The 22,159-nt window shown below is 36.2% G+C and overlaps 1 protein-coding gene across 6 annotated transcripts in view; it reads left to right on the top strand.

The window, feature by feature from the left end:
- Window positions 1-22,159, top strand: part of LOC108712238 — a 36,490-nt gene that overhangs the window by 9,961 nt on the left and 4,370 nt on the right. For 5 of the 6 annotated variants that reach the window (XM_018254448.2, XM_041561477.1, XM_041561489.1 and 2 more), the window contains 8 exons: window positions 3,683-3,754; window positions 4,424-4,589; window positions 5,252-5,483; window positions 7,297-7,443; window positions 10,880-11,036; window positions 11,600-16,191; window positions 17,583-17,650; window positions 20,590-21,552. In XM_018254448.2, the coding sequence (XP_018109937.1) occupies window positions 3,688-3,754; window positions 4,424-4,589; window positions 5,252-5,483; window positions 7,297-7,443; window positions 10,880-11,036; window positions 11,600-16,191; window positions 17,583-17,650; window positions 20,590-21,151 (5,991 nt within the window). In that variant the 5' untranslated portion in view covers window positions 3,683-3,687 and the 3' untranslated portion in view covers window positions 21,152-21,552. The remainder of the gene's footprint in view (window positions 1-3,682; window positions 3,755-4,423; window positions 4,590-5,251; window positions 5,484-7,296; window positions 7,444-10,879; window positions 11,037-11,599; window positions 16,192-17,582; window positions 17,651-20,589; window positions 21,553-22,159) is intronic. The other variant, XM_018254455.2, reaches the window with a different exon arrangement.

The following is a 22,159-nucleotide window of genomic DNA, read 5'->3' on the forward strand; positions in this document are numbered from 1 at the left end:
TCTGTACCTCGGCTTATACTCGGGTCAAGCGCAAAAACAGTCGCCGGCGTCTAAGAATAGTCGCCGGCGTCCAAGAATAGTCTCCAAGAATATTCGCCGGCATGCAAGAATGGTCGCCGGCATCCAAAAACAAGATGCTGGCACCTCCAATGGGAGCAGAAACCCTAAATTTTTTGATTGAAACTTACCAGAAGCTGCTGCATTTCTCACCCTAGGCTTATACTCGAGTCAATAAGCTTTCCCAGTTTTAGGAGGTAAAATTAGGTACCTCGGCTTATACTCGGGACGGCTTATACTCGAGTATATACGGTACTCGATAAATTTGAGGTGTTTTTGTGACGACTACATTCAATCGAGTTTTTTTACATTCGTTTTTTTTTCCATAAATAAGCAAACGTTTGAGTTGAGTTTTTTCGAGGTAGAAAAAACCCCACAAACTTGACCTTTGATAAATATTCCCCCTACATTTACCATAAGCCATAGTCACCATTTGGTATATTAATGTGATCATCATTTTCCCCTTAGATTTTAGGTAATTTTGGTTAGTGTTTGTTACATATATATCCTTCCAGATTTAACAATTTATTTTCTGTCTGGAAAAGATCATTCCAGCACAAGTGATTTGCAACAGCGGTTAACAATTTGAATTGCTACGTGCTGCCGTGTAGCTGCACTGACACTAATATGCCATAATAATGAATTAGTTTGACTGCTTTAGGGCCCTAAAACACGGATGTTTTACCACTTATTTGTCCTGTGTTCCACCACATTGGAGCACAGTGTGAAACGCAGCTCATTCTTCCTTATCTGACTGTATTCATTCAGGTGCATACAAGTAACAAATGCAGATGGAATGTAACTTGATGTTTGTAAGGGCCCTAAAGCAGTCAAATGCATGTGGACAACTTGAAACAGTCATCAACTTATATTATTATTATTATAACTGTGTCAATGTGTTAAAATTGTAGCTATCCTTCTAGGGTGGGCATTGCTTTTGCACAATTAAGAGCAAGGCATAGCACTGGCGCTTGCTTATCCAAGAGCTAGAGGCACTGATGGAGACACCAACCATTGACGGGTTCTGTCTGCACAAAGGGACATCTAAAATAATAATAAGTAACCCCCCAATTTGTCCCCTATTAATGTAACCTAAGGCTAGGTGGGGATGAGAAATTTAGGTGGTGATATAATTAAATAATTTACAGCCCTCGTATCAGCGGTGAAAGTGTTATTTGAAATGACAGAATGAGGCAGGACTCATCAGCACATAGTCACACCTGTTTTCCTTAGCAAACCTAGAACACGACGCTTGCTTCATTGCACACAGGAAGATACGTGTAAACTAGTGATGTGTGAGCCGTTCTGATACCTGTGTCTAGGCTGACTTCGGACCCACATTTGCAGGTGGCGGGTCCGGGTCCAACTCTATTTCCTGCTCTCCCCGCCTGCCACCTTACACTGCCGACTTCCTGTTTTATAGCCGTGCGCCTGCTCGCCCCACCCTTTTGTGACATCATCGGCAAGCGGGTCGGCGCGGGTCTATAAAAGGAACCCGGAAGTCGGGCGCGTGCTGGCGGAGGGCGGTTGCAGGTCGGGTTTTACCCGACCCACACATCACTAGTGTAAACCTCAACACTTGTATTATAGCACTTAGGAAACTGTATAGGATCTCCCATGGAAGGTACCAAGCTATTGCGGGTACCCTGTGGGCCCCAGGCTTTTGTTGTCCCCGCCGACCTAGATCCGCACCCTGGGCAGGAGGGCTTCAGACAGTGACAGTTTAACACAGCACTTTCTTTTGTGTTAAAATTAGCTTAACACTGTAACTGTAAAAAACCTAATCCATGGAAGCTTTCACTTTACAGTAGGAAACTTACAGTAAAAAAAATGTAATCTTTTTGCCATTAAAATAGCAATAAAGCATAAACTTGAAGATACAAGTACAGAGTCACAGTGAATGTTTCTAGCTCTTTTTACATTGGGCCATCTTGTGGACAATAGATACAATGCAGTCCAGCCAATGCAGTTTTTGCCTTTCATACATATTAAGAGGGTTATATATCAAAGGTCAAATTTTTGAGGTTTTTTTCTAACTTGAATAAACACACAACTCGAATGTTTGCTTATTTATGAAAAAACCTGAAAGTAAAAAACTTGATTGAATGCAATCAGGGGAAAAAACTTGAATATCTCAAATTGTATTGAGTTTTCGAGCGCAAACCACGGTAAAACACCTGAAAATCATGAAGGCAAAAAACATATTCAAATGGTTTGAGGGACCTCTGCCATTGACTTCTACATGAGGTTTTAGCTGGAGTATTTTTGGATTCGGGCTTTTAGCAGCTTTAGGCAAAATAAATCTCGAAAAATTAAAGTTTTTCCCCCCCGAAAAATTCAACTTTTCTTTTGTGAAACTACTGTTAGAAAAACTCAGAATTTTCGAGGAAACACAACTCGACCTAACCCCCTAACTGTTTGTGTATATATACATCAGTGTTCTACTGTGTGTGTGTATATGTATGTGTGTGTATATATATATATATATATATATATATATATATATATATATATATATATATATATATATATATATATAAATGAACCTGCTCCAGTAATAATCAGTGTAATGGTCTATTTTTATATAATACAGGTATAGGATCCCTAATCCGAAAACTTGATATCCAGAAAGCTCCGAATTACAGAATGGTTGTCTCCCATAGACTCCATTTTATCCAAATAATCCAAATTTTTAAAAATGATTTCCTTTTGTCTGTAATAATAAAACAGTAGCTTGTACTTGATCCCAACTAAGATATAATTATTCATTATTGGAAGCAAAACCAGCCTATTGGGTTTATTTAATGTTCAAATGAATTTCTAGTAGACTTAAGGCATGAAGACCCAAATTACGGAAAGATCCATTATCTGGAAAACCCCATGTCCCGAGCATTCTGGATAACAGGTCCCATACCTATATAATGCATTTTTCTTCAGTTTTGTTGCACTTTATTCCATTCCATAGAAAAATACACTATAAGTCACCATAGGGCTCATTTAAGATCTCATATTCAATGTACAGTTCTGGGCAGTTGCCATGTTTTTTACCCATAATGTCAAGTTTTCCCTCCCACAATTCCAGTGTCATTCTCACATTTCCAGCACAGTCTTGCAATACATGAGCATGTATTTGTGAACCCCAACTATACCGAAGTGCAGGAGTACCTTTAATCAATAGTGCCAATTTACTTCATGACTTCAGCAGAGTATAGAGTACATAACAATTTTAATACTTTTTTGTAATCATATGTGACAGAGTACTTAATGCCTATAATTAATGTAATAGAATCAAGAAAGAGAAATTTTTTTTTTTTTCATTTATAAATTTGTTCCATTGTCCAAATATGTTGTTAGTTATTTAGTTAAATATATTTAGCTTAATTATTCAGTTCAGTCATGTCGTTCTGTATAGTTATTTAGTTAAATATATTTAGTTTAATTATTCAGTTCAGTCATGTCGTTCTGTATCATTTAGACATACAGATCAGTAAGAAAATATTCATGAAATCACTACCAGTTAACTAAAAATCTAAAAAATGTTCTCTTTATACTCTGTATTTTCTATGCAAAGTTCCCTTTGTGTTTTGCTAGTTGTAAGGTTAATAATTATTATATTTTATAACAGAGAAAATGGAAGACAGCATGAAGTCCCTTAAGAACTATATAATTCCTAAAATTAAAACAGCTGTTGAGAAAGGTTGGTATTAAACCTTTGCCTTTTGAGGCATAAAAAATGTAAAACTGTGTTTATGTTTCATTAGAAATGTAAGTGACTGCATTTGGATCTTAGACTTAATGATAATAATGCACCCTAGATTTGATATAAATATAATTTTTTTATATATATGTATATTTAAAAATATATAGTGAATAAAGTACCCCCTCTTGTAAAATATAAGGATATTATAAGTTACCGAGGAGTTTCATGACTATATAAAAATAGTCATGAAGGCCTCGTGTTTTTATACAGGTCATGGAACTCCGAGGTGACTTCTAATATCCTCATATTTTGGAACTGGGGGTACTTTATTTATTATAATACACAAGTTTCAGTGAGTCATGTGACAGAAATTACATCAGAAATCACCGTTTATAAGGATGTAATTTACAAGATATTCATGGCTTTTGTGTACTATATGTATATATTGGATCTTGGAAACAAGATGTGATGCAAGTGACCGTCTTTGTCATATTTTCTTTGTCTCTAATGTAGATACAGTATTTAGAACACAGAATAAATTTGTATCGTCCATATCTTTCTTCGAACATTCTATAATGAATTTACTTTCCATGGCTAAACGTTGGTATTAGCAAGATTTTAGGTGTGTTAAATTGTGTTAGCAAATTTTTCTGTTTGTAACCATAGGATATCTTGCTCGTGATATGACCAATAAGAGAGAATATAATGCTATTCTTAATATTCTGAATGAAGCAAGACTAGACATATGCTGTGATCTAAAGTCCTCGTGGAAGCTGGAAGATCCAAAACTGATCTGTAATTACAATTTGGAAAATAAATTTATTGAAAAAAGGTAGCAGTAAATATTTTCATTTTAGGGTTTTTGTATGTCTGGGAGCCAATTAAGGATAGGGCTTAGAATACTATTTTATGTATAATTTGCTTTTTTTAATAAAAAAAAATGATTCAAATTACATAGTATACAATTGTAACCTGCTGTAACTACTGAACATACAATCGTGTTGTTTTTCTAGCATTAGATATATAACATATAATTATCAAGTTTACTTTGTGATGGCTCCTTAGTCAAATTCATGTTATGTTATTTATTTTACAGCACTAAGATGCTTATGCAGCACTTTATGTAGATTCTTCATAATTCACATTATTCTCTGCCCCACTGGAACCTATAATACATGTTCCTTATCAAACAGCATGTATACACTAGTCAGTCTTTATGTAGACTTAAATTCTAGTAGAGAGACACCTACACCGGTTTCATGTTGGATTAAGTCACTTCGTTTAGTTCCACAAATCTTGTAGGGCCTACATTTCTCAAAATTTTCAAATTCAGACTGATGTCAGTGTTATTCTGCAAGAATATATTCTATTCTTGAAATAATGAAGAAAAGAATAGTAATTGAGGTCTAACTAACGTACTGTATATGTGTGTGTATATGAAAATTTAAATATAAATATAAAAAGTTAATGTATGTTTGTTTTACTGTTGTTTAGGTCTGAGATGCGAGAACTTGGAAAAAAAGATTTCAAAGAACAGTTTTGCTTTCTAGTGGTACCTAAGGCTGCAGTTGTAGACATATGCCAGCATGGCCTAAGTGTTAAAAGTTCAACCATCACAATTTTAGGGAATCCCCAATTAGGAGTATATGTCTTCAGGCACATTGATGTTGCATTGAATTATGCAAAGTTGAGGAACAGTAAATCAAACACCATTATTGTTTTTAAGGTAAGTATTTATAAACCCAATAGTAATAATGGTCAAAAGCTGCAATCTATAGACCCAGTCTCAAGGGCTAAAGTCTCTTTTGGAATATAGCCCCCAGTCCACAAGGGCCCAAATATCAAGTTTCAAAAATTATACTCCAAAGATTTCTATCCAAAGTTAAAAATCAATATTTTTATTAAATACAAAATTTAAAAAAGTAGGCATACAGACCCATTGATGTTCCGCCTTACGCATTTCATACCAACTGGTACTTAATCATAGGGGCCTATAACCAATAAAAAAATTCTGTACTCTTTCTTTATCTTTGTAATCAAAGCAGGCGTCAGATTCTCACTGACCGCTAATTAGACAATTATCTCTAATATACACTGTTTAGGCAAAGAAATCACATACCAATGATGTATTTGAGCTGCTATCAATCACGACTCTGATGCTTCAGCAAGATTAAAACATTCCAGTATTAAGGGGATTAAGTGTATTTCACAATGTAGGGAATTAATATTGGATAAAATAAATAGAAATTGGTCTGTATAAGTTGGCATTCTCCTATTGCTTTTCCTATTACAAGGCACAAGGCAGTATTATGGGGATGGAGAGAATATACCATAGTACAGGTATGGGACCTGTTATCCAGAATGCTCGGGAACTGGGGTTTTCCGGATAACAGATCTTTCCGTAATTTGGGTCATCATGCGTTAAATCTACTAGAAATTCATTTAAACATTAAATAAACCCAATAGGCTGGTTTTGCTTCCAATAAGGATTAATAATATGTTAGTTGGTACAAGCTACTGTTTTATTATTACAGAGAAAAGGGAAATAATTTTAAAAAATTTGGATTATTTGGATAAAATGTAGTCTATGGGAGACAGCCATTCTGTTATTTGGAGCTTTCTGGATATTGGGTTTCCGGATAAGGGATCCTATACCTGTATTATTGGATTTAATGGTGGAGGAGGGTGAAGTAATTTGCTCAAAGAGAAGATATGCATTTAAATAAAAATATTATGCTTTCTAGAAATGCAGATTTAAAGAAAGTGCAGACTAAGAGGGTTATTTATCAAGGTCCAAATATCCGAACCCCTAAATGAACATTATTTCTAGGTTTTATTACAACCTTACAGTAAAAACTATACCTTTAGAATGAATACTTAACCCACTGGTAATGTATATCAAAATAAGTGACCTCTTAAAGAATATTTCAGTCATATAAATATCAGTAGACATTACTGTTTTATGTCTTATATTTAAAGGCCACATTTTGTAATGCACTGTGTGTTCACTGGTCAACTGACGGCAAATCATTCAGGTTTTAATTGTACCAGGGAGAAATGTGGGAATAAAAGACACTAGCTTTCCATTCTTTGGCTCATGTTACCTGGTATGTGTGGCCTTGGTTTGTGTGTAAGCACCAAATCTCTGACATTTGCCAGAACCCACACATTTCCAGTCTGGGCCTGGTAAGCACAGTATCTTATATGAATCAGAGGGTGGGCTATTTGAAACACTGTTTTGAATATGGGCTTTATATATGGTTTATGTGATATATTTAAAAGAGACCAGCAACTTAATTTTCCTATAATAGCTTTAAATGGATGTAGATGTTTACATGTAATTGCCACTATTTAATATGGCATTTATCTGTTATAAGATAGCATATTGTGTTACACAACTTCTTTTATGTTTTAATGATGCATATTTAGTCAATGTAAAGTGAAATGCATGCATTCTGTAATGACATCCATTGAGAATACTCACTCTTGGTTAGCACCATTTTTCTAAGACATGCATGTTAATCTTTTATCTCCATTAGACACTCTTTGGCAGAATTAAGAAAGTACAGACAGTTTTGAATTCTAAGAAAACTCCTCTGGATCCTGCACCAAACTATGATAGCCATATGTCAAAAAAGTCACCATCTTGCACTGATTCCTTTGAGAAGCAAACAGCAAATTCATTAGTATGTATTTTTTATTACACATATAGCTGTAAATATTGACGGTAAACAAATATTTAATATGTGTAACCCCCTACTCACCGGAGGTGTAAATATTTTAGGAAATATTTTTGTGATAAATTTCACCAGCCCACGAAAAAAAAATTAGAGCTGCACCGTGCTGCAATTTTACTTCTTTCCTAGCGGTCCCCAGTGTCAGGGCCTTAGGGCTCAGGTGACGGAGTCTGGACCAAGGAGGAAGCACTAGATAATAAAGTCCAGTTCATGGTAGCCAAAGGGATAAGTAATAAGCATTTTCAGGAATCAGGCAAAAGTTCAGAAGGCAGGCCGCAAGGATCGTCGCCAGAAACAAATCAAAGGGTCAAAAGTCCGGTAATCATAATTTTAGGGATTATAAAACACCTAGGAACACTAGCAAGTGAGGCCTATAGTCGGGCATTGAACCCTTGACATCAGCATCCTTTTATTCTGAATTTTTGCGTGTCAAAGTACCGACGCCGCAACCGACTTGGGGGCCACCGGAGCCACTTTCTTCGATGCGGTACCGAAGAAGAAGTGATCACCCTCGGTCGCTCCTGACATCCAGTTGAGATGTGTTCCATTTTGAAAGCATTTTGGAAAATCCACATGGTCACCATGAGGGCTTTCTTTGAAGACAAGTTCTAAATAATCTTTATCTAAAAATTAATTAAATGTTGCTTACATTGCATCTTAAATTCTTTATGTTTAGTATCTATTTTTTCAAGTGGTTTAGGAAAGGGAAAGTTTTCACGTTTACTGTAAAGTTCTTTTCCATTAATATAGGTAAAACTATAAATTAAATTAAATTGTGGAAGGGTCTGTCCTTTTTCAACAGAAAGATTGAAAACTTTGTAGTTTCTGTTATTTTACCTGGGTTTCAGGAAATGAGAATGAATGTATGAAACATACTATGTTTGTAGCATTTTACATGTTCAACATTTCATTCCGCTGCAACAGGAGACTTCATACATAAGGAATTTACCGGGAACCCACCCTCCAGGCTGATGGTGCTGGGAAAATGTGGGGCTCCATGAAGACCCTAATTATACACTTAATTAAGTATAACTTAGCAATAGAGAACTTAAGTGTGGTGGCGGTAGATTTTAGTCTACTTTTAACATTTCACATGCCTATATAAGCTACAGTTTTAAGCCTCTCCAGACTAAGTTTGCAGCTTATTGAGTTAATATGTGGGCTACCCCAAAGATATCTGTCTGAAATTTGGTCTATTGATACAGTCCTTTCCCCACAGGACCTCATAGCCCCCCCCCCCATTATGACTGTATCGTTGGTCAACGGACCTAATCCTAATGGCAGCCCAATTTGGAACCATCTTATGATTTGGGCAAATTAACAGATCTTTATTTTACAGACTCAGAGCGTACACTTACAGCCTATTTCTATTAAGCCTGGGCTTGGAACCCAGTAAATAAGACCTTGGCAATGGAAGTAGTATTTTTTTCACTGTAAATGATAAGTAGAGTAGGCAGCCAAGGCTCTAATGTGGAGAAGTCATTGGGTCAGTATTACAGTAGTACCCTGCAGGTACCCTGTGTGATAAGAGATAAGTGATAAGAGATAACAAATGGTGCTACATATACCACTGAAGTTTCTGGGATAGTTTCTGGGATAGGGGCTGAAATAATACTAAGAGAATGTCCAGAGAAAGAAGTTGTCGACAACTTGTTTTTTTTGAAGAGTTAAGTGTACAGCACAGTTATCCTCATCTTCTGAAAGGTTCTGACGTATAAGACATTTAGGTGTAACCCAAACTAGATATACTGTATACTGGGGCATTTGAAAAAATCTGGGTTTCTTCAGTTAGTAATTAATTTACTATTAGATGCCCTTAACATCTGTTATCCAGGGCACAAATGTCCCTGATAGCTGTCAGAGACATTCATCTGCAAGAATACAGTAGTGTGATATCACAGCTTTTCTTGATAATGAGCCATAGTCTGTTTCATTCCCCTTGATGTAGCAGCATTCTTCAACATTATTGTCAGTATTGTTACTGCAGTTACCATGCATCCAGAATTGCCTCCCATTTGGCACCTGTTCTCCCATAAAGAATATGCTTCCTGTTTGTGGGACCTAAATGCACATTAAAATTATTTGTAAGCACTTGTCTGTGTAGCTTTATAGAGATACTGACACTAGAAATTAAACCTTTTTTACATCTGTCATAACATTGTCTTTGCTTGCTATTTATAATTTTGCCATAAAAATATTTGGCCAATGCTTTTACACTACCTATCTGATCCTCAATGTTACACTATGAGGGGGCTGCCAAATTTGTGCAACAGTAGTCCATTAGCATTAGAAACTCTGACAGTCAGCATGACATATACAGACTTTTTAATGTACTTTTTTAGAGTATTTTTTTAGCGTCAGTATTACTTTATGCTTGTCCCAAAATCAAGTATAACATTTTTATTACACTGTAAAGTCTCATTGGTAGGCACATCTCTTGCACTGTAGCATTTTCATTCTACATTACCAACAAATACGCTATATATCCAAAAAAAGACAATAGACACAGATGAAGTCAGTGCTGTCCAACTTGTGTGGTGCCGAGGGCCAGAATTTTTCCAAATGCTAACACACCCCCACCAGGTTTACCTCTCACTGACAGAGTATGGCACACAAAGGCAGCATAGGGCAGACAGAGTATGGCACACACAGGCAGATTTGGACAGGCAGAATAAGGCACACACAGGCAGAGTATGGCACACACAGATGGGGTAGAACTAACAGAGCAGGGTAGGAGACAGGGAAACTGATCAGGACCACTCTAAGATGAACAGTACATACTGTACAGTCTGCAAATATGCTTTCTTTAAAGCAAACAAATTCAGTAGGGAGAAACAAAAGCATCAACATTATTTTATGATACACCATGTGCCATGGGAAGCACCAGTGGCGTAACTAGAAATTACTAGGTCCCACAGAGAAAAAAATTTAGGGGGTCCTAACCTTTTGGGAATAAGATTTTTTCATAAGCATATAATAATTAGTAAATACCCCACTGTGCCTCCTATACTTCCTGGGCACCCTAAATGATTGCTGTCCTTTACAGTTGCACATCACAGTTCCAATTCATTAAAATGAGAGTTCCCTTCTAGCGGTCACTGGTGATTTCATTTGGGTATTGGTTTATCAACAGATGTTAGTTTTGTCATTTTATTCCATAGCATGCCTGATAGTTTACCTTACATGGAGAAGCTGTCAAGAATTAGCTGCCTCTGAAGAAATGCTGAGTTAGTGTGCAGATTGTTAAACCATCGCTCTTTTATTTCTTTGTCTTATGAGGGATACCTTTGATTTGACTTTTGCCATTCAGACCTGTTTTGCAAACAGTCATTTTAAAAATTCATGCAGTAATCAATTAAAATAACCATATATGTTTTGCTGTCAGGTGTATTTGTATGAGTACGACCTAAATTTCAAGCCTGCTGTCAATCCAAGACATTGCCTTCCATATGCTTCAGTGTTTGTCACATTTATTGAACATGAAACAGAAACAGGCCCAATACTGCCAAGTGTAAAGCTTAAACCAAAATTGGTTACTTCTGGTAAGATCACCTTAGTTATGCTTTCAAAAATACAATATACTGTATATTTGGATCTGTGTATCTGTTAAATTAAATTAGTCCTTTGAATCTACATTTTTTAACAGACAATAGAAGTTCAGTGCAATAGGGGGGCCTCATGACCAGTTTGAAAATAATTTTCTTGGTCAAAAGTTTCTCCAAACTGAAAGTGGCATTCATTCATTTGTTCCCATTCTTATCTATAACCAAAAGATATTCTTCAGTGTTATGAGCAGTTTATATATAGTTACTAGTGCAGATCTGGCAAATCCCACTGAATTGAATGTGGTGCAATGTATGATAAAAATAATTAAGAGATGTAAATAGTTAATAGTTTAAATACAATTCATAAATTATGCATCTGCAACATGCAGCTCTTCACTGCTAATAAACTACAATTTACATCTGCCATACTGCTGACTAATGCTTAGAGCTATAACTAGTAGCAGTTGGAGATCCATGTGCCACAGATCCAATTAATAAACCATGCATTGCAACAATGTTGGGAATGCTTTTTTAAATTTCTTCTGTGTTTTGTTTTTTAGGCAGTGCTAACTTAACAAACTGCACAGTAGCAAAACGAATTGGTAAAGGCAAAGATGCAAAAATTGTTTTTAAAAATTTTCCTACAGTAGTGCCAAAGCCACCTCCATTATGTCACTATGCACAACAAAATGAGTTCCTCCTTTCTTGTACTGCCATAAACCTTCTGATGGAAAATCTTCTAGGCACTGCTTCGTTCGATAAGCAAGCCGTGGACACTATGCCATTGCCTCACCAGTTTGATAAAAAAGAGAAAGCTGGAGAAAGAACAGATGACATGGATGGTTTGATTCCTTTAAGCATGTTGATTACATCTAAATCCATAAAAGATCCCAGAAAAAGAAGAGAGGAACAGGAATTAAAACCTTGTGATCAGAAAATACATGAATGGAATTCTCAGAATTGTGAGGAAAACATCAACAAGTCATTTTCCCTGAGTTTTGAAGAAGCTCGATTTTATGACAATTTAATGTCAAAGGTTGAAGTAAATAAACGTTCATTGAATGAGTGTGAAAAGGACAATAATATGGTGGTGAAACAAGATGAGACAGTAGGTTATTCTCAAAACCTATCTGAGAAAGAGGTAGTTGAGAAAAAGGGAAAGCAGCAAAATTCAAGTACACTCTCTGAACATTCCTTTGCTACACAAGATATGTCTCATGTATCTAAGACTCTATCTGTCCCTAAAAAAGTTTGTGAAAATGTTGTAAAAGAAAGTGATCGCATTTTAAAGAAACACAAAAAAGAAAGAAGATTCAGTCTTGGGTCTACAAAATCAGAGTTGACAAAAGAAGCCTGCATTTCCAAAGAAAACAAGAAATTTGCAGATGTGGTGCAATCTAGTGGATGTAACTCTCTCGAAATAAGTCATAAACATAAACCAGTGCTAAAAAAGACATCAATTTCTAATGTTAAAAAAGAGAAAACAATCAATAGTAAAACTATTGCTGACTTTTCAAAGTGTGGTACAAATCTAGAAGAGAAGTTATTGCCTTCAAGTTCAACAAAATTAAATCACACAATAAAAGTTGAAAACATGGAACAGACTGGAAAGTACGTCTCTAAAAAGTCACAGAGGAATCACAAAATAAAAGGTAATAAGGTCCATGGTCAAAAAAGTGATGAGAATTCAAAACAAACTGCTGCTTCTTTGCCTAAAAATGCCACCTTACCAGTTAATAAGATGGATGTTGGCACTGAAAAAAGGTTTGGAAAAGGTACAGATAAAATGGAAGAACATTCATCACTTATGAAAATACAAATCAATTCTTTCTTGCATTTAAATGATATAGATCATAGTATTAACAAAACGAAAAAAACAGCTGAAAATGAAACCTTGGAAAAGTTTTTTGCAAATGCAGAAGAACAACAACATTGGTCAAGAGAAAATCTAGTTGACAAGCAGGAACATCAATGCAGTAAAACAATCATTCATGGTATAACATTTGCAAAGGAAGAAATACCGATCCCTCCAGAGAAAAAAATATCACAGATATCATGTGGAACATCTAATGATAATCTTGAGATAAGAGATTTCACAAATGATCATTTTGAAAACATGGCATTTCAAAATGAAACTGTTTGCCCTCAAGAACCTCTTACTGTAAATGTGAGTTATCTTAAAAAAAGATGTGAAAAGATGGTGACAGGGACAACTCCAGAAGATACACAAAGTAAAACAACAGATTATTGTGTAGAAAATATGTCTTCTGTGAACTTAAATGAACTATCACTGGACCATCAAATTTCTTACATATGTTTACCTGAAAGAATTGTAAATCAGCACTGTGTTACCAGTGAGGTTTCTTTGTTTAATGATGGTAATGTTGGCATACCTCTGGAAAATAGCATTTTAGGTATGTCTAAAAACCTGACACATTTGTGTTTGCAGAGCTATGAAACAGAAACCGGGCGTGATGATTTATTTATTGAAGATATGGAAATTGGCAGTGAGATTGAAATTCCATCTTTTGAAACTGTAAATGAACCAAAAGCTCAAATGCCAGTTAATTTAAACATATCCTTAAACACATTGCTTGATGATTTTGATTGTAGCCACTTGGTAAACCGCATAGACTGGGATAGTCCCTTTGGATTGGACAGTTCCACTACATTAATGGGAGAGGTCGTAGTGCCACAATTTAACAAATCACCCCTCCAACATCGTGAGAGTGAAAGGAAAATCTACCCTGATTTACAAATAACAATAAAAAAACTTAGTAAGCTGCAAGATAACCCCACCCCTGCTTGTGGTGATACAGAAGTACAATATAAAGGCCCAAATGATGATGTCCTTTCACCACTTGAGGCTATTAAGAACAAAGTTTTGGTGGATAGCATTGAAAGCAAATGTAAAGAAAATGCTGCACCTTTGATAAATATACAGTCACCTCTTGAAAATGTCAATATAAATGTATCCGGTGAACAGCGGGACTATTATTCTGATATGCACATTTCCTCTTGTACATCAAATAACATACAGGTTACTCGGAAAGCAGAAGATTTCAAAAGTCACATAGGGGCAACTAATGGCCAGAGCGAAACAAATGTAGGAGACAAAATGAAAGGCTTTACACGGCAGAAAACCAGGACTCCTGACAAATGTTCAACTGTTTCATTAGACTTATGTGCAATTTTAGAAAAAGCAGATGAAACATCTTGTGTAAATGTATTGCAGGAATATAAATTAATTTGTGAGAAAAAGCTTCCCAGATTTATTAAAGCTTTTGAAGATAAGCAGCTTTGCCCAGTCAAAGAAGTTATGCTTGACCGGAATTTTTTGGTTGAAAGAAAACGCAAAGCAGCCTTGAAGCATGCCTTAAAACCACAGGCTATAGAGTCATTTATTGAATTGCAAATAATAATGGAAATAAAGCAATTTATAGAAAATCGAATATACAGTCTTAAAGGCGAGCCCACATTCAGAAGTCTTCTGTATTATGACAGCTCTCTCTACCTTGAGTTACTTGATGGAGACAGGGGATATCAAACACAGTCCAATTTTTATGTTGGATTTCAACAGAAGCTGAAATGTAGTGCTCTTGTTACACTGCAAAGCCATTATGCTCAACTTTGTGATATTTTCGAGAAAATTAATGAAAAGCACAGATCATATTATGTCTTCCTTAAATACCGAAGAGAAGTTGAGGAATGTGAAGCTGTTTTAAAGAACTCCGATGATCATTTGGATTTTTGTCTCTCAGTCCCATTATCTTGTGGAGTTCATATTGGGGACACATTAGAGGAGTTAAAAATCTTGCAGAGAAGAACTTTAGAGGTTATTGAGGCCTATTATAATCTTCCAATGTGTGATTCTGGAAAACAGGAACATGCACTGTGCCTTTTAGAATTAATCTGTGCAAAGATTGATTATATTCAGACCTCTGAGTCTTTGAACACTGAACTGTCTGTTTTTGGCATTGAACACTTATTGTTTGATGCAGCCAAATGCACTATTTTGAAGGAAAAAGCAAGATCTGTTAAACAGGAAAAAAAGGAGTCTATCAACAAACTGAACCATTTTGCCTTGTTAAAATTATATGAAGTCTATGGTACATGTGATGTAGAAACCACAGTCATAAAAACTTCAGATAATACACAGAAAAAACACAGAGGGTCAAACATCAATCCAGAATTTAACAGTCAAGAAGATGTATATTATGTTGGAAAAATCATAGACCAAGCACAGTGTGCAGACTCTGTATCAGTGAACCAAATGATCACTGGCTGTAAGAAGCACTTAGAAACTCTAAAAAAATATTTTCAGATAATGCAAGAATGTGATGCAGATGAAGTCATAGTCACAGAAAATAATGTTTTGGATGCAGCTAAAAAACATAATCAGCCTGCAATTCTCCTGAAGCCAGAGGCAATAGAAAGCTACATTGATATCCTTATGGCTTCTGAAACTTTACATTTCCTAAAGTGTTTGAAGGCTTCCAAAAAGAACAAAAAGCGATTCAGGGGGCTGCTGTGGTTTGACAAATCTCTCCTTCCTGAATTAATTCAGTGCCAAAACAGAATTGCATTGTACCTTAAAGGAGACTTGAATTCTGATGTCCTAGAAATCATAAATAGTAATATATATGAGATCAAGACAGAGCTAGAAATAATATGCGATTATGCACATTCTGTCAATTATACCTATGCCCTTCAGATAATGACACGGGAACTTTCAGAGCTTTCAGAACTTAAAACATTTGTTTCAAAATCCAGGTTTGCAGTGCATTCATATGTCCACCTCTCCCCACATATTGCCTCTCTAAACTATGGAAGTACTTTGGTTGATCTTGATTATAACTATAACCAGTTTTCTGATCTGCTCAGCCTGTTAATGTCCTGTCCAAAGAAAGACTTGGGAAAAATTGCCCAAACAATGAAAATCATGAAAACTATTGAACTCATGAAACAAGCCACTTCTAGGTCAGAAACTTCAGGATTTGATATCTCGGTCTGCCAGATAATGGAAAACAAAAGGAAGCGTGACCAGCTACAGGGTAAAGGTGATCAAGATTATGGGATACTGAACACAAAGAAAAGACCATCATTGAATCAGAATGAACAGACATATTCTATAAGCCCCAAAAAGCGAAAGGTGAAGTATGATTCAATTTTACTGAAAAGGCAAAATGTTTTTTCTACAGGGGATCTCAACATGGTTCATGCAAGAGTTCTGCTAGAAGTAAAGCAAAACTTCTCATATGACTCTCTTGAGACCCTTTGGATAAACTGTAAATACACCAAACCCTCTAGTAAAAGTATACAAAAGAATGGGGATTGATTAATGCTTATTGCCTAGTCCCCTGTTTAATTTGCATATATTACCGATGCAAGTGCATATATTTTCAAAAATGGGTTTTTAGGTACAAATTTATGATCATAAAATTGGCAAGCCACCATACCATGTTAAGGCAAACCCCATAAGATGGTCATAACTATTTACCTCCAGTCATATTTTTAAAGGCTGGATCCTCCCTGCACAGTCTCAGTCACCGGCTTGATCATCCCTCCACCATTAGCTTTTATGGGGGAAGAGATGGCCAAGACCAAAGCATTCGTTTCACAGGCTTGGGTTAATACCAGATTGGGGGTGAAAATTTGCCTGCTGAAATTTGTAGGCCAATAATCAGCCCCTACTCTGGCATTAGCATTCTGTGCCTGCCTTAGTGCAAACACACATGGTTGATTTCGGCAAAGAAACTCAAGAGTTTGTATTCTCAAACTAAAATCAGCCACGTGTGCCTGCACCCAGACCGACACACTTGTGCAGGCAGGAGAGGATGGCAATGCCAGCATAGGGGCTAATTCTCGACCTGTGAATTTTAGCAGGCCAATTTTAAGTCATTAGCCTTAGTCATTCCCTGTTTGCGGCTTTTAAAGGAGAGAAATTGCCAAGACCAGCACCAATTTTTAAAGACATTATACCACCATTTAAGATATAGGTGTGGGAGTGCTACAACCATGTGGAAGTTTGCCCATTCATCCTGCAGAATAACTCTGCTGAAGTACCAGCTCAATTGCACTTCCATTGTACTTGTATATTATACTCCACTTTTTGTGTATTTCACCTAGAAGATGTACTGGTGCACCACAGGAATTAACCCTATGAATTATAAAAACTTTTTGTACATAAAATTAAATCCTGTTTTCTTTGACACCCAGAGTCATGAATTTGCAAAACAACTGTTTTATGGTAGTATGTTTATTAGTTCAAAACTGTAAATAAAAAGTTTTCAATGGTAAGTAAAAGGTACTAAGTGCAGTTTTGTCTAAAATGTCTTCTATTTCTACTATGTAAAGTTGTGGAATTTATGTAATTGTACATTTGATTACTGGATCATTTTTATACCATTATATTAAATACATTAGTGTATAGGCCTGAAATGTAGGACTCTTCAGTAGCAGCCATGGTTTCTAGATTATTTTTTTTTTACTAAAATCAAAATGATCATTTACTTCTACTATACTATTCTACTTCTACTATAGGTAATTAATTCCCCTCCACAAGATGCCAAAGGAGAGCAAGAAATAATCAAACAGAAATGCAGCTCAAGGTATCTGTATATTTTGTCATGATTCATTCTCTGTTTTCACAAGATATAATGATGATATTAAAGTAGCACTGTTGGAATCTTTCAAAGAAATTGAGAAAAAGCACATAGATGATACCTTAAAGATGAAGGAAATCTACAGAGGTCATTTATTGCCAATAGATTACAATAGTGCAAGCTATAACACTATATTTATTCTGCAGAATGCTTTTCCATACCTGAGTAAACAGTTCTAGAATCTCTCTCTGTTTGTTTGGGACAGCAGCTGCCATATTAGCTTGATGTGACATCACTTCCTGCCAGAGTCTCTCCCTGCTCACTCATAGCTCTGGGCTCAGATTACAGCAGGGAGGGGAGAAAGGAGCAAACTAAGCATGCTCATTCCGTACCCTGGAGGTTTAAGATGAAAACAGGAAGCCTGATACAGAAGACCATGTGTACACAATAGAAGGAAATAAATGCTGTTTCTTTTGACAGAGGACTCTGAGCAGCATTACTTATGTATTTATATAGACCTTTCTGATAAAGCTTACTTAATTTTAGCCTTTCCTTCTCCTTTAAGATGCCCTGTCACACAACATACTTATCTATTTTTAAATCCATTTTCTACAATATCATCCAAAGGTCTGTTAAGAATATTAGAAGCCAATGGAGGAGTTTTATGACCTTATATAAGTGCAGGATCAGAAGGCTATGTCATAGAGCTTTCATGTAATTTTAAACTTTCTTTAGGCACATCGCCTATTTACTAACAGGTGTAGGAGGACAACTTACTAGTGCAGTTTCACGCCCTATTGCCAGACAAATTTTCACTGAAATTCACGCAAATTTACTCAAGTGCGAATTTTACAAAATTCTACCTCTTTCGCCAGAGTTTCCTTTGCCACCTTAGACCTGGTGAACTGATAAGATGAAGCTACACCCCCCTCAATTTTATGTCAGTGACATCATATCCTGTATGCGGAAAGTCATAACAGTTGTAAAAAAAAGCTGGCTTTTTTTTTTTTATAAAGTGGGATTGCCTTCAAAAGATAAAGACATACATACCACATATATGAACCCTCCCTATTCAAATTGACCTAAGAGTACTAACGAAGTTTCACTAGGCAGAAATAAACGTTATAGAAAGTTCGCAATGAAATGCTCACACTGACGAATTAACACTAGCGAAACTTTGCCATTATTTGGCTGCCCAGACTCAATTTTGCATTTTAGTGAATTAGCGTAGTGGTAGGAATTGTGATCTGGCAAAGTGTGGCGGATCATTCATTGGTGAAAATTCACCCTTTAGTGAATTTGCACCATCAAAGTAAGGGTGCGAATGTAAACATACTGCTTGCAATTGTACATAGCAGATAAAAATGATCCTTCTTCATGTTATTATGAACACGTGTTCATTATGGCATACATGGAAAAAAAAATATTTCAATCCTTGTTCTACCTAGTACTTTCTCCTTTAGGCCACACGTGGCATATCCTGCACTTATTTTCATCTGCAGTTTGTAATAAGGCAGAGAAAAGTGGATCCAGTCTAATTAGCAGCTACCTGTAGCTACACTGACAGGCATGAATGCAGCTACATGGAGTGGTGATCGGGCAGAAAAAAAGATTTTGAGTTTCATTAAGGACAGCTTTTTATGTGCCCCTTTAAATGAGACTTTTGGACATCACTAAGCAATGATTATGACTGCATCAATTTGAGGCTCCTAGATCCTTTTCATACTTATACTAACCATCTACAATAGTGTTTTTAATACTGTGGGATGGGCCCCAATAGGGGAACAGAAGCTGTGGTTGGAGGCCTTTTTGTAGGGCATTAGGGTGACGACACACAGAGTTACAGCAGCTACTTGTCATGGCTACAAAATAGACAATAGTGATAATTGATAATTGGCTTGACTAAAACACTACATGTGTTTTAGCAGAGGCAAAGCTCAGTATTATCTATGGCAGAGTATTTTGTACCCACAAAAAGTAGCTGCTAATAGTAGCTCCAGCTACTTTTACCCTTAAGTTGATATTTCATGTTTCTCATTTTAAAAAATATAATTCTTGAAACCTGGGCAAAACGACAGTTAGGTTGAGATTTGGGGGCAAAGTGCCGAAAATGCGCTAGCAACGGCTTCGCCTCAACTCGCCAGACGTAGTTTGCCAGGGGTGCGCAAATTCACGAAGATCCGAAGTTGCGCACAGGTTACCGAATTATGGAGAAGTTGCGCTTGCTATAATACGATAAGCAGTCCGAAGTTGCGTACAGTTAAAGTACAATGGACGTGTATGCTGTAGCAACTACATTACACTACACAAGGCCAGGGAAACTTAATAAAATTAAACAGAGGTCTTATATTGCCCTACACATGTGCCTACTGTATAGTTTAGGTGCCAAATGTAAGGGGGAAGGAGGGCACCCAAAAAAAATTTAATCTTATGAGTTGAGGGGTTCCAGATTGAAGGGCATTTAGGATGACATATGGAGTGAACCCTTATTTGCTATGCAGAATGACCAGTTTTTAACATTTTTATATTTTTGAATCGTTATCAGGTTGGGGGGTGAACAATATATAGGTGGTTTGCAAACATTATTAAGAGATGAGAATTGCCAGTGACCTAATAAACAGTTCCGAAAGTGACCGAGTACTTAGTCAACAAAGGACTCCATACTTGGGTCATATGGCTTTTAGTCTATAGTAGCCATGTATCTTCTGGTTAGAATGACCCAATGATGGAGTGAGTGGTATCAAATGAAGTCTCCAAATACCAAATGTGTATTTCAATTCTGCCTGCACGTACCATACCTTGTGCTGCATAATGAAGTCTAGATTCCACTTCATATTAGATGCATCATTGTTATAACAAATAGTTTTAAAGTAATTTCAGAGGGGCATAAGTCAGCAGAAATGTAGCACATAACCGTAACTACTATTTGTTTCTACTGTTTCTAGGATTAAAAACAAAGATTATGGTAATGCAGCTGACAAACGGTGCAAACATTTTGAAAGAACTCCAAAGGACGTAACAGTTGTAGATAAAGATCAGTCTTCATCTGTTATTGAACATACATTTCATAGAAATGATGGATTGTCTCCAGTCAAGGCAATAGATCATGCAAATGATAAAGTAGTTAAAACAAAATTTTCCACTGATGGTTCAGTACAGGAATCACTAAATGATTCCCATTTCAATATCCACCCAAAAAGTCAACTTCAGGTACCAGATAAAAATGTAAATGTTATGTCAGAATACCAGTCTCCCTCTGAGCAAAGTAAGAAAAACATAGATGCAGTATCTCAAATGGCTGGAGGTCAAGCTGAACAGAAATCTATTCTCAAAAAGCTATCTTTTTCATACAAGCAAAAGAAGAGCTATAATGTTCACTTTGCTGACAAATACACATTAGATACAAGTCCTTTGGATGAACAAACAAATGAAACAGCAACTTCCATTACTGAAGCAAAAGACAAAGACGTGAAGAACGAACCGTTGGTATGGCCTTTCCAATTGTAGTGATTCGAACAACAGTCATTCTCAGAGTTTTGCACAGATGACTGGTACATATTCCCAGCCATCCAACTGCCTCTACCCTTGGCAATATTATTTACATTACTGGTATCTAAATAGCAGTAACACAAATGTAGTGACCCAGCCTTACCAAGGAATGCCTTACAATACACAGCAGTTCATGCCATATAGTGGGACATCCTCATTCATAAACCAAAATCCTTATTCTGGGAACCAGCCTTACCCAAACTTTAACAGCCAGTTTCAGTCTCAGAGGTTTCAGACAACAGATGCTCTTAAAGCCGCTATGAATTACAGTTAACCTGCTCTACACCCTGCATCACACCAAGATTCCGTGCAGGCTAGGTATACTTATGATGCTACACCAACAGGAACATGGTCATGGGGTAAGTGCTTATAGATTATTTCATTAAATACACCATTTTATTGTCTTGTAAAGCAAAAAATTTTGTAACTACATAGTATAAGTTGACTTCAACATGCACTTTTACAAATATAGAATAAGCAAAACATAGTTAAAACTTGATTTTGTGTCTATCCATCAGCTCTTAGTGGCCTCCATTATTTGAAAAACTGACATCTATGAGGAGACAGATGCATTTTAATGTTACCACTATTCTGTTCTGTAACACACGTATCCTGTTTAAAGGGGTGGTTCACCTTGTTACAATCGGAAGGAAACATAAATAGTTATAGTTATTTAAATCTTATTTGAATTTACTTCAGGCAAAAATTTCTACTGGGCACGCCCCTTCTCTGGCCATTTCTGCTATTCATTGATCCAATTGCCTGAATTGTGTTGGCCACTCAGATAACAAATATGCAAATCATTTGAGTATGCAAAGTAGCCATCTGTGCCTGCACTTCCTACACTTCTTACTGCACTTTTGTAACAACATTCTGACGTGGAGAGAAGAGAAAAATCTATTTTTATTTAATGAAACCAAATTGCAAATATGATTTAAATGACTGTGTCCGTTTATTTTTCCGAAC

The sequence above is a fragment of the Xenopus laevis genome, chromosome 1L, assembly GCF_017654675.1.
Source record: "Xenopus laevis strain J_2021 chromosome 1L, Xenopus_laevis_v10.1, whole genome shotgun sequence".
In the NCBI taxonomy this organism is placed as follows: Eukaryota; Metazoa; Chordata; class Amphibia; order Anura; family Pipidae; genus Xenopus; species Xenopus laevis.